Source organism: Ahaetulla prasina, chromosome 3 (genome assembly GCF_028640845.1).
Source record: "Ahaetulla prasina isolate Xishuangbanna chromosome 3, ASM2864084v1, whole genome shotgun sequence".
NCBI lineage: Eukaryota > Metazoa > Chordata > Lepidosauria > Squamata > Colubridae > Ahaetulla > Ahaetulla prasina.
Genome location: NC_080541.1, coordinates 97,215,365 through 97,228,334, shown reverse-complemented (window position 1 = coordinate 97,228,334; position 12,970 = coordinate 97,215,365). Strand labels below are relative to the sequence as shown.

The following is a 12,970-nucleotide window of genomic DNA, read 5'->3' as shown; positions in this document are numbered from 1 at the left end:
ATATCATATTCAATTTGTCTTCCAATTTAGTATTATGAGTGCCGAATGTATTCTTCAGTTATCTAAATTGTTGACTTTGGTAAGAAGATGATAGGACTTTCTTGGGAACTATTCATATAAAAATAAGTCATTTCCAGCAAGCATGAAAAAAATTAAGTTTCCTGTTTTAGTATCACCTGTTAAAGTAGCAATTAAATCGTTATCAGAATGCTATTTCAGGGAGTGCCAGAGAATGCTGATCTTTCACCTATGCACCCCGTCTTCAAAGAAAGAAGTCCAAGTATTTTCCCCCAAAGCCCTAAAGGTGGACCTAGTTTGTAATGTTCAGATGGCCGAGGCTACCTTTCCATCTTTCTTTCCTGTTTACAAGGGGAGACATGAGAGAGACGTAAATAGTGTTTATGAAGCATTTCATGTAAAGACTTGGGAAGGCATGTACAATAGTCCTTTCAGCAGTTAATTCCTCAAACCTGAAATAAATGTGTTTTAGTACTGTATGTACATTCATATTATTTGCCGAGGTTTTTACTGTGATTTATGTATTGCATATTACTTTGTTACTGTTGGCTGTCTTTAACTCAGGTGCTGAACTTTTTAGCTTGGTTTTTATCTACTATTGTTTTATTTTGTATTTTATTTAGTGTACTGCATAAAGAACAGAAGTTATGGGACAAAATAAAAACAAATAACCGTTGACGCTAATGACTGCACCAATTATTGAGTTATCAGGTAGAGAAGAGAAATAATTGTGTATAGTTTGTATCATTTCAATACTGTTACTGTCTTGAGGATTTTGCAGTTTGAATTTCTGTAAGATGTTTTAGTACTGTAAATCACTTCAGGTATACTGAACTGTAAAACAGCAGGATATGGAACCGAAGCTTTAAAAAAAACTGCTAATATTTATGTTGCAAGCCACTGTGACTGGAGGAAGGTCAAGAGTTATGTACTAATTTAATCATATGTAGAATATATGTCTTAACTTCCTCAACCTGACATCAAATCAGGTTTCTTTTACATAAAGTTTCACAATTAGTAAAACTGTAAACCCAGCAGACAAAAATTTCATGAAAGCAGTGCTTTTAAAATAAATGTTTACTATTTTTAAAAACAGCTTCATAGACTGTAGACAAATGATTTAATATTGTGCTGATAATGACATTTCCATATTAAGGGTACTCTATAAATACAATTTCTTTCAACTACATGAGTTAAATACAGCAGTAGAGAAACATAGATGTGTTATGTATGTGTACCAAAGGGCGAAAAAATATCTCTGAAAGAAAGTACAAAAATTGCTATGAAAAATTTGCCAAATTTGTAAATAAAACCACCCTAATAAAGACACTCTACCATTGAGACAATTATAGCTCTGAATTATTAAAATATACAGAAAGACTGTTTACACCATTGCACATTATTATTCCCTTTTAATTTTAAAAGAGTGTGAAACATGGAATAACGTTAGCAGAATTGACCTGAATTGTATCCATGCACACATACGAAAGGTTGTGGGAGAAAGGGAAAATACAACATTGCCCAGTAGAGTCCATAAAGAAAGCTGCCTGCAGCATTCCAACACAGAATCTTCTTTTTCATGAATGAACCAGCCAGTTAGTGCAAAAATGGCTGTATTACATTCCATTTACTATCCTAAGTGGTTTATTCAGATACACAACCCCGCTGCTAATATAGCATAGGTCAATGCAGGTGGGCTTACACGTTTTAAGGCACTTCTTACTGCTCAGAAGACAGTGTATTATATTAAGGCATAGAGTATGTTATTCTAGAGGTAAAAAAAAAGTTTTTGTGGATTGAAGTTCATAAACACATGTTGAATATGGCAATATCCAAGCACTTTATAATTATAAGCTTGCTCAGATTCTCCTGGAAGAGGTGCCGATCACAATTTTTGGAGAAAGCGTGGTTGGCAGAGATGTTCCAACACTGAGGGCAAAACAAGACCGATTCTCCGACTTCACCTGCAGCTGCTTTGACTTCCATGACTACTCACTGATCGAGATGTGCTGTAACGTTTTTTCACAATCATGCTGATATAGGCTTTCATCAGTTTGGCAATATCAATGACCTATACACCAAGATAATATCAAAACAAAATCAGTTAGTGCACATTTCAACCTATTGTCTTTATTGTGAAGCACGTGCAGTGCAAATATAAAATTATATATCTGCAATCTTACACAGGCCAGGAAAACCTGAAGCACATTTTTGTTAAATTGGCCCTTAATTATACAGTTTAATAGAAGCAATTGGGGCTAAAGTGAAATCTAAATCTACTCATTTTTTTAAAAACAAACTGGTAGCTTTTTATTTAAACAGATACACGAAATGAAATATCATCTATTGCAGGGATCCCCAACTCCTGAGTCACAGTCCAATACTGGTACGTGGCCTGTTAGGACCTGGGCCGCATAGCTAGTGGTAAGCGGTGCGGGACCGAGCAAAACCAATCCTTCCCCCGGTCGGTGAAAAAATTGTCTTCCATAAAACCAGTTCCTGGTGCCCAAAATGTTGGGGACCACTTAAGAAGCCAGGAAATTACATATACAGTTAAAATAATGAAGAAGAGAAGAACAATATGCTTAAACTAGCATGTATGCATTTTAATGGAATAAATGATTTCCAAAATCCTTGTGCAATTCTGATTTTCTCTCACCTCACTGGTTCCAAAAAGCAGTTCTCTCTCATCCACCACAATCTTGTACACATTAGCAAGTGGAGCTCCAAAGGAGAGAATATGTTCATACTGAAATACTTCCAATGGTCTGCCCTCTCCACGCTTGTATACAGAAACTGCCTCTGCACTTACGCCCAACCAAAGCTCTTGAGGAAATCCTCCTTCTTTACACTAAGGAAAGAAAAAAATAACATTAAGATGAACGGTAGAAACATAGTATAAATGACTGTTGCTGCTTGTTACAACTTTTAAAATAAATTTGGAAAGATTACCTTATTGGATTCTGTATTATTTTTCAACATATATCTTCCACAAAATTTTCTCATAGTCTTTTATTTTGTTTAATGAGTCAACTAATGAGTTCTAATTCTTTGAAAACGTTTGCATGTTACTTACACCAAAAAGGAATTGAGTAATGGGTATGTAAATATATATTACACAATAAAACTTTATGTGATTAAAATCCCTTGAACGCTTGCTTATTAAAAACACCTTATAAAACCCAAGGCATGGAACATATCAAAATACAATTTCCTTTTAAAGTTAGGTTTCTTAAACCTAAAACTTTCCTAATATCTGGATATCAATCCAAAAAGGGCACAAAATGGTTGTACATACAATTTAATGTATGGAAAAATGGCAATTAAGATGGGGTATGTGTGAATGATCTTGAGGTGCTGCTTACTCCATATATGTGTGTGTGTGTGTGTGTTTTCTGAGGTTTTCGCGGGTGTTTGTATGTAGGTCTTTGGTTATTCGGGTTTTCTCCTGCGTAAAATTGGAAGTGTCTTGGCGACGTTTTGACAAAGTCTCGTCATCTTCAGGCTGGTGTTTATAGCTTCGTGCTCCAAAACACTGTTCGTTGATACACAATGATTCCATTTTAATCAGGGGTGAAATCCAGAAGGTTCTAAGAGGTTCTGGAGAACCGGTAGCGGAAATTTTGAGTAGTTCGGACAACTGGCAAATACCAGCTCTGGCTGGCCTCAGTGGGGAGGGAATGGGAATTTTGCAATATCCTTCCCCCAGGAGTGGTGAGGGAATGGGGATCTTGCAGTATCCTTCCCCTGGAGCGGGGTGGGAATGGAGATTTTGTAGTATTCTTCCCCTGCCACGTCCACCAAGCCATGCCTGCCAAGCCACACCACACCAGCAAGCCACACCCACAGAACTGGTAGTAAAAAAAATTGGATTTCACCACTGATTTTAATGCTGTTTGAGCACCAGTAGCTTTGTTTCTTTTTTTATTTGCTGGTGTAGATTACATGGAGTTCTCGCTTAATGACCCTAACTGGGACTAGCAACTCTTAGCACTAAGCGATGAGGCAGTTAAACGAAACATCACATAATGGTCCTGCTTAGCGCCAGCAGTTCCAGCATCCCAGCTGCAGTTATTAAAAGAGACATAATAGGAACATAACATGCAAGTTCCTGTTGGCTTTCCCATTGACTCTGCTTGCAAAAGTCGTAAGCGGTAATTAAATGAACACAGACGCTGTAACTGTTGTAAATGTGGGATGGTTGCCAAGCATCTGAATCGAGATTATGTGACAATGGGGACCCTGTGAAGATTGTAACGTTCAAGAACCAGCTCTGGATCCCTTTTTTCAGAGCTGTTGTAATTTGAACAATCACTAAACAAATGTTGTTAAGTGAGGACTATCAGTACTGTTACCTTGTTACAAAAAATAAATAAATGCTGATGATACCGTGAAGCAGAAAAATATTTATTCCCTATGGCATGCTCTCCCTTCCTCTCTTTCCCATGAAATGTTGCTACCATCTACTACTATCCTTTTCTCAGTTTCTTATTGAAGTTCTCCCATCCATGCTAGCAAATAAGTTCAGGAGAAGAGGGAATGTAGAAATTATAATGCAGTCATTTTAAGTGTTGCCTACTACACATTATAATACTTAGTTATACCTCTTGGTCCATGATTATATGGTGGAAACCTGGCATGCTCACCTCTACATCAAAGAGCGTTGAGCCATAGCCAGGCCATTCCTTAATTAAATTCATGTACTTTGCCATTGCTTGCTCTTGAGTCATTCCTTGCATTTTTTTCCATTTATCAAGCATACTAGTCCTGGCTGCAGAGATCTCCTCCTTAATCCACATATTAAGCATCTGATCCTCTTCCATCTTCTGCTTAGTAATAGAATTGCTCCGGAAACTCCTCCTTAGAGTCCCTTCCAGAAAGTTGTTCCGCTTCCTCTCAAACCTGTCTGTTGGCACAAAAATTTTAGTGGATTGAACAATACGAGACTTCAGCCTCTGCAAGGGGTAGACATCTTCCATTTCTGGTACTGTAACATTGGATGAAGAATAGTCCCCTTGTAAATATTGGAGTCGCAAGGCAGCAAGGACCTGGAGGGTTTCTTCAGGAGCTGGAAAATGGCCCTGAATCACATTTTCATGTGCCTAAGGAAAAAAAAAACACAATATTTTTTTCAGGAATGTATGTCATAACATTCTGAATTCTAAATCTGTTTCTGTAGGCTACTGACTAAGAGATTGATAAATGAACTGGACCTGCCAGGAATTCATCAACTGCCAGGAACTCATCAAGTGATTATCAACTAAGCAGCAACATTCTACCTGCCCCTTCCCTGGCTGGGAGCTATCATTTGGAATACTTGTTTTAGTGGATTGTTGTAAATATTACAGTAAGATAAGTAGAGACCCAGTTTGGTGTAGTAATTAAGGCACTAGGCTAAAAACCAGGAGACTAAATTTCTGCCCTAAACATGAAAGCCAGCTGTGTTACTTTAGGCCAGTCACTCTCTCTCAACCTACAACATCAGGCTTGGGCAACAAGGTGGTTGGTCAGGTTGTGTTGCAACCAATGGATCAAAAGCTGGTTGATCCAAAAAAAAAAATGGATCTTGTGTGATATGTGGGAAAACACTAGGAAGAAAATAAGATACAGTAAGATAAGTAGTGTGAAGGACTTCGAAGTGTTTACGGTATTTGCATTTGTGTGATATGTGGGTTTTTTGCTTTTCAATTTGGTTAGAGTTTGGAGTTTAAATAGCACAACTCTCAAGAGATCAGAAACTACCAAAAATATTAAATAGCATTAGAGAAAAGAAAAATGGGCCTCTGGTGGCTCAACAGACTAATGCAGTCTGTTATTAACACAGCTGCTTGCAATTACTGCAAGTTCAAGTCCCACTAGGCCCAAGGTTGACTCAGCCTTCCATCCTTTATAAGGTAGGTAAAATGAGGATCCAGATTGTTGGGGGCAATAAAAGTTGACTTTGTATATAATATATAAATGGATGAGACTATTGCTTAACACAATGTAAGCCGCCCTGAGTCTTCGGAGAAGGGCGGGATATAAATTAAAAAAAAAATGGTAATTAGCACTAGTAACAATTGATCCAAACTATTTCTTGTCAGAGTTGCAAATTAAGTATCCAGTGACAGCTAAGGGGGAGTCCAACCTCATCCCAAACATGTTTTATCTCCATCCTACATCTAAGTTTCTCCTTATCAACAGTACCTGTGCCTTGTCTGGGTTTAATTTTTAGCTTTTTCTCCCACATCCAGCCCATTGCCTAAATTGGGTAATGTTCAAGGTTGCCAATTGTTTAATTGGAGTCAGCTAGTAAGGTGGAGTACAGTGATGTCTTCCCAGATTGACTGTACTCCTCCCAAAGCTCTTAATGGCAATATGGTTGGACATTTGCCTTGGTCTATCTTATTATAGGATAACATCTGGCAAAAAACCAAATTTAAGCATCATTTGCTAATAGCCTCTTTGATACTTTACTAATTTGATCTAAATGGCACTATGTATTATTCCATGTGCACATGTATATTTTTTACACACACACACACACACTCTACATCTTTGTCTAATAAAACTCCTTTTTTTACCTGCTCAAACATAAATGCAAATTCCACACTATCTTTTGATACATGCTCAATGTCTAGGAAGCAGTAGAGTTTAAAATAAAATTTCCATGCTGCGTGGTCACCGTCTGAATTGGCACCAATCCTGGAATGACATCAACAATAATTGTTATTACTTGGTAATAGAACTAAAACCTATTTTACCTCTGGTTAAATCTGTATAATCTGAACTGTGGTATTTCAACCTGAGAGTAAACCAGGATAAGAACTTTGCCTTATTCTCAAATAGTGAGTGCTGTACCATTTTCAGTCAACCACATTTGATTTGTATTAATAGCAGAAGTTAATTAAATTAATGAAGAAGCAAAAGCTTTCAAAATTGGGCCTTACCCAATTTTTTAGTTTATTGTTCCTTTAGTCAGCCAAAGTTTGACACTATAGTTGGAAGTTTATTTTTAATACTGGTTAATAACAGTAAAAATGATAGTTGGGTTCACATATAAGGTGACGATCTTGCTGATTCATTGGGTGAAATCTAAGACATATAATTGCACAGTACATATAAATAGGCTGCTCATAACAGCAAGCCATATTTCTAAACATTTCTGGTTTATCATTACATTCAAGCACAACTTAGTAAAACAATGAAAGCCTTCATATCATATCAATGTGTATGAAGACAATATTTTCATATACAAGGTTTCCTCCCTTTTGAGCATGATTTAAAAAAAAAGCTGTGCATGCTTCAAAAATACTTTTACAGAGATATTTTGTACATAGCAGGACTGCAGTACTTTTTTGCTAGTTACTTAAAAAAGCTCAATATGATTTGGGCTTCTTTGTGAACCTAAAAATGCAGCTAGTTTAACAAATCTACTTATTAAAGTTCTTACATTCTTATTAAGAATTTATTCAATTCTTAAAATTATGTCACTGTTTTTCAGTTTTGCGTGGAAGCCTGAAAAATGTTGGGATACTTACTGAATATAGAGAAAGGCTGTGCTGAATTAATGACTAAAAGCTTCAGAGAAAATAAATGAATACTGAAGGTATTAAAATCTGAAGTATGTCTGAATGGCCCATCAATCTAGCATAAAACATAGCATTGTTTTTCTAATGCTTGTTTTTGTTGCAATCACTAGCTTTGTTCCAATATTAGTGAAAACAGTAGACATGTAATCAGCAAACAAAAAGTTCAGTTCTATAATATCCAATATTGATTGGTTGTACTTCTATAGATGCACTACTTGTAGGAACCCTGAAATGAGCAAAATCCAAATGAGGAGGGATGCGAAGAAATTTTTGGACAGTAGAAATGCAGTGGGTCATAAAAGCATCCTTTGCCAGAAGGATATTATCAACATAAGTAAGAGACATTCGGAAAGCTGTTAGGTGAAATATTAATTCTCTGTTTATTATCAATGACACACTTACTTTTCAAACTTTGCCAAGACATCAGCCACAACAGTTCTACTTTCAATGGCTTTATTTATAATTCCATTGTATTCAAACAAGGCAAACATATTTCTGCTGTCTTCCATGCCCAAACCTCGAATTAATTTTTCAACAACCTAGGAGATAAAATAAAAAGACTGGTCTTAATTCTTTTCCTTTTTAACTATTTTAGTCTTGACATTTCATATCAGGTCTGCAGCTGTTTTTCTCAATTAAACATTGTTGCGATGTAAAATGTATAGCTTTAAATTTTTTTTTTTTATATAAAAAGTTTTTATTGGTCAAAAAAGATTTATGCAAATACATATCAGGTATGGTAAATTTTCATTTTTCTTATACATGATAAGAATTTTACTCAAAATTTTAAACACATACAACAGCCATATGGCAAGCAGGTGATACGAAGTAGCTAAGTTTCAATCTTACATACACAATAAGGAAGGGTCAAGAATAATCAGAATATCATACGAAAGAGAATAAGGAAAACCAACACAATACCAAATATCTTTGTCACTTCCTAGTTTTGGATCTCAGAACTCTGGGCTCAGCCTGACCCAATTCCAGGGCCGCAACAGCGGCAGCCGCCTCCGCCCCATGGTCTATAACCTCCCTTCTTCAATTCCTGGGTCATCTAAATCCAGGAGGGCTTTGTGTTCCTCCACGAGGCCGCAGCCTCCGCAATTGTACTAATTTTTTCGTAATGCCCTCCCGGAAAATCATCAATCCTCTGGCATCAGCCATCTGAAGCCCACTCCTTCTGGTACAATTTGCTTGATAAAAGTAATATTTCTTTCTCATTTCACGTACCTGTCTGGGAATCTGCCTCAGAATGGCTATCTCCTGCCCCTATAAGTCAGTGCCCCACTCCTATGTTTTCTAAAATTTCATCTCTCGTCTCTCTTTTCACAAATTTGACATGAACCTCTCTAGGAACTGCATGCGTGCGTGCATATTGTGAATTAACTCTATAAACTCGATCCACATCCCAATTCATAAAATCAACACCTCTCCCAAGAAATTCTCCCAACAGTTTAGTCACAACATCTCTCAAGTCTTCTTGGTCCACTTCTTCCAAATTTTGAAACCTAAGGAAATAAGACATTTTATCCATCTGTAGTCCAAGCACAGCATTGCTTGTCGTCTCCCTCTTTTCTGCACTGCCGCATCTCACCCTCAGACCTTCCACTTTCTGCTTATTTTCTGCTGAGACTTGTTGAGTATCCTTTAAATCCTTTTGGATAGTCACAATTTCTGCTCTTATTTCATCAGTTTCTTGTCCATATTAGATAACTTTTCCAGAATTCTCTCCATTTCTCCAGCAGTTGGTCTCTGACCTTTGCCATTTAAAAAATTTTCAAAATCCTCAGGCAAGCACAGTATCCTTATAATTTCCTCCGGATCCACCAGGGGGCACTCACAGGAGCAACGAGTCCAGAGTACAGTTAATCAACCAGGAAGCCGAAGGGAAGTGATGTCATCAAGATTCTCATAGTGAAGGCGGAAGCTGGACGCCACCATTGTTCCCCAGAGGGAGGGGGGGCCTCAAACCCTCCCTCCTAAATTTCTCCATCACCTCTTCTCTCCAGAGCTCCACAAAACCGGTAATCTTGTTATTTTAAGTTCTCCTCTCTCCAAAGTGATTCGTACTCCTTCCAGTCGCAGGGGAGAAAAAACCCCCCCGCACTCCGGAATACTCCACTCACGTTTGCCGATATTCCCTTCCCTTCTTCATTCCTCAATTCTTCTCCGTTCCCTGTTCACCACCAGGCTGCTGCAATTATAAATCCAAAGCCCCGGTGTCACCGGGCACAGCGGCCCAGGCGACGACCAAAGTAATGGCCGCGGCCTGTAGCCTCCGAACCCCGCCGAGCCTAGGACGCGCCAGCATCGGTCCCCCCAGTCCTGTATATCGGCTGGGAGACCCCTGGCGAGCCGTCCGTGCGGCAGGTGTCCTAAGGGCCTCGGCGGCGGCCGGATTCGGACACTGGAGGCAGGAGAAGCCTTCCAGACGTCCGTTGCCACCGGACACCGGAAGTCGTCTCCATGTATAGCTTTAAATTGATAAGTATATGGACAATTGTTAACAGTTATACAAAACCAGATTCCAGATTTACCTTTTCTTCTCAAGAATGTTCTGAATTTGAATACTAGAAATACTAGCATTAGAATACAAGATCATTTGTAAAAAAAAGGTCATGTATATAGTTATTCCATTAAAATTATAGAGTTTAGTAGGTAGATAATCGTGTCAATACAATAATATACTGTAGTATTAAAAATACAACTAGTTCCACAGTTTTAAACTATTTCTGCTATCTAAACTATTCTTGATATTAGTATTATTTAGTTCTGGTCTGTGAGCTGGAAGCTGATATAAATCAATTTGTTAATATGAAAGATAGGCATAAAACATGCCACTGTATAATTCATTAAAAACATCCTATATTTTATAAAAAGTTGGACAACCTACTTACTCATTAGTAAATTACTCAGACTAGGTCAATTTCATAATCTCTATTATTCTACTTTACTTTCATAATCAAGAATACATATTGGGAAGATATACCGTATATACTCGAATATAAGCCGATCCGAGTATAAGCCGAGGTCCCCAATTTTACCCCAAAAACTGGGGTAAACTGGGGACTCGAGTATAAGCCGAGGGTGGGAAATGAGGCACCTACCGGTTGGGGAAACCCTCCCTCCCTCAGCTGAGAAGGCTGGCGGCTCCCCCGCCCCGCCCTCTCACTGCACCGGCAGGGCTTCCCCGCGCCGTCCGGTAAAATGTGAAAAAAAGAAAAAAAAACAAAACTCGAGTATAAGCCGTATAGACCCGAGTATAAGCCGAGGGGACGTTTTTCAGCACAAAAAACGTGCTGAAAAACTCGGCTTATACTCGAGTATATACGGTACCTATTTTCAAAAATGTCTAGAAATAAAACAAAGGGTTTTTTTTCTACTTCACAAGAAGAACTTGTCATGCGTCAGTACATCTTTTGCATATTAATGAATGCCCAATATTATAGGATGTGGATCTCTAAAATTAGTCCTTATCAAATCTTTTATTTTCTTTCTTTCTTTTTTTTTGCAAAACTACTCACCTCACCAGCAGTGGTGTGAGAGTTAATTGTGATTTTACAGGAACCTCCTCCGTGACAGTAGACAGTAGATGTCATTTCCTGTCTGTTGATCAAAGATTCAATTTCATCCCTGGATGGCACAAATTCTCTGCCTTTGGTTTTTTTAAGGGATTCATAAATGAACAAGGCGTATTTTGCCATTTCTGTGGCTGGGGATTGATCATGGATCCTGTGGGAGAAATATTAAACTTCATTTTCTTGTTGCATTTAGTCTTTTTCCCTTATATGCATTTGTGCATATAAGTGGTGTTGCTGACCACTCCTTTCGAAACCATGGCTCCTTTCCTAAGACTTCCTTAGGGCAGGTTACTTCCTTAGCAATCTCTCATTACCTCCTCCAAACTTGCTTAGGTTTGAGGTCTCATTTGAATTTGTTTCCGTTGCAGTGTAGTTGGGCCAACAAGGCAGGATAAATCCTACTTGCATTACCATCCCTATTGATTTTTCACTGAGGTACTTGAATATATCTGCCCCTTCTCTCCCTAGATATGAAAGTTGAATTCTGAGGTAAACCATGCATCTATTATTAAATTGTATTCCTAATAATTCTTTGTACAAGTGGTCCTCGATTTATAACTGGTTGCTTAGTGACTATTCAGAGTTACAATAAACCTCCTCAAGGATACTTATGACCTGATTCCGAAGTTCCAATGGCTACCTCCTGATGGCTATGTGATGGCATGTTGGGTGCTCAGCAACCAACTTGCATTTATGGCTATTTGCAGCATATGTCACAGTTGTGTAACTGTGTTTTTGCTCAAACCTGGAATTTACTTTTCAGCAAAACCAGCCCATAGCGAAGAAATGGTTCAGTTAATAACCATGGCAAAAAAAAGTTGTAAAATTGGGTGAGTCACATAGTGACTCTGCTCCACCAACATCACTAACATGGTTGTAAGTTGTGGACTTACGTATTTATTTATCCCACAAGGACCTAGATCCCAGGTGATATGTATAATAGCATAGAAACAAAGCTTTATCCACCAAAGGAACCCCTCAAACTACCAATCTTTATTGTCTTAGTTCAGCTTACCTTTTAAGGTGGAATTTCAAGTATTTGAGAATACTACGGCTTGGCAAAAACATGCAGCTCATGCAAGTGAGGATCTGCCAGCTATAAAGATTGCCAAGGCTCCCTGCGTTAGGCACTTTGCAGGTCTGTTTGATGAGCTGACAGTACAATTCATCACGCAGAGGCCGTAAATCATGTCCTGTCTGGAGAATACCCTGAATAATAGGAATGGGATCTGGTACAGACTCCAGTTGCTGCAGAGAATTAAATATCTTGATAGCTTCGTCCTGTAAAGTTGTGTAGCCTTTGTCTCTTAGTACTAGAAAAAAAGAAACAAGCAAATGTATCTTACGTTGACCAGAAGCCAAATAAGTTATTTCAAATAGGGAAGCATGAAACAAACTACAGATACTCCTCAATTTACAATAACTCATTTAGTGACTTTTCGAAGTTATAACAGCATTGGAAAAAGTGACTTATGACTGTTTCTCACTCTTATGACTGATGCACCATCTCCATGGTCAGAAGATCAAAATTCAAACCCTTGGCAGCTGATTCATATTTGCAGTGACCTGGGATAATCACCTTCTGCGACCTTCTGATAAACAAAGTCAATGGGGAAGCCAGATCACATAACAACCATGTTACTAATTTAACAACTGCAGTGATTCACTTAACAAATGTGGCAAGAAAAGTCGTAAAATGAGACAAAACTTATTTAACAAACGTCTCGCTTGTCAATAAAACTTTTGGGCTCAACTGTGGTCGTATGTCGAGGACTACCTGAAGTAATATTCAAACTCAGA

The 12,970-nt window shown here is 38.1% G+C and overlaps 1 protein-coding gene across 2 annotated transcripts in view; it reads right to left on the bottom strand.

Annotated features, from left to right (window-relative positions):
* Positions 1-1,121: 1,121 nt before the first annotated feature.
* MYO10 (myosin X) overlaps positions 1,122-12,970 on the bottom strand; it is a 157,955-nt gene continuing 146,106 nt past the window's right edge. For both annotated transcript variants that reach the window (XM_058174767.1, XM_058174766.1), the window contains 7 exons: positions 12,186-12,483; positions 11,114-11,321; positions 7,992-8,128; positions 6,582-6,702; positions 4,665-5,120; positions 2,678-2,869; positions 1,122-2,089 (listed from right to left, as the gene is read on the bottom strand). In XM_058174767.1, the coding sequence (XP_058030750.1) occupies positions 1,979-2,089; positions 2,678-2,869; positions 4,665-5,120; positions 6,582-6,702; positions 7,992-8,128; positions 11,114-11,321; positions 12,186-12,483 (1,523 nt within the window). In that variant the 3' untranslated portion in view covers positions 1,122-1,978. The remainder of the gene's footprint in view (positions 2,090-2,677; positions 2,870-4,664; positions 5,121-6,581; positions 6,703-7,991; positions 8,129-11,113; positions 11,322-12,185; positions 12,484-12,970) is intronic.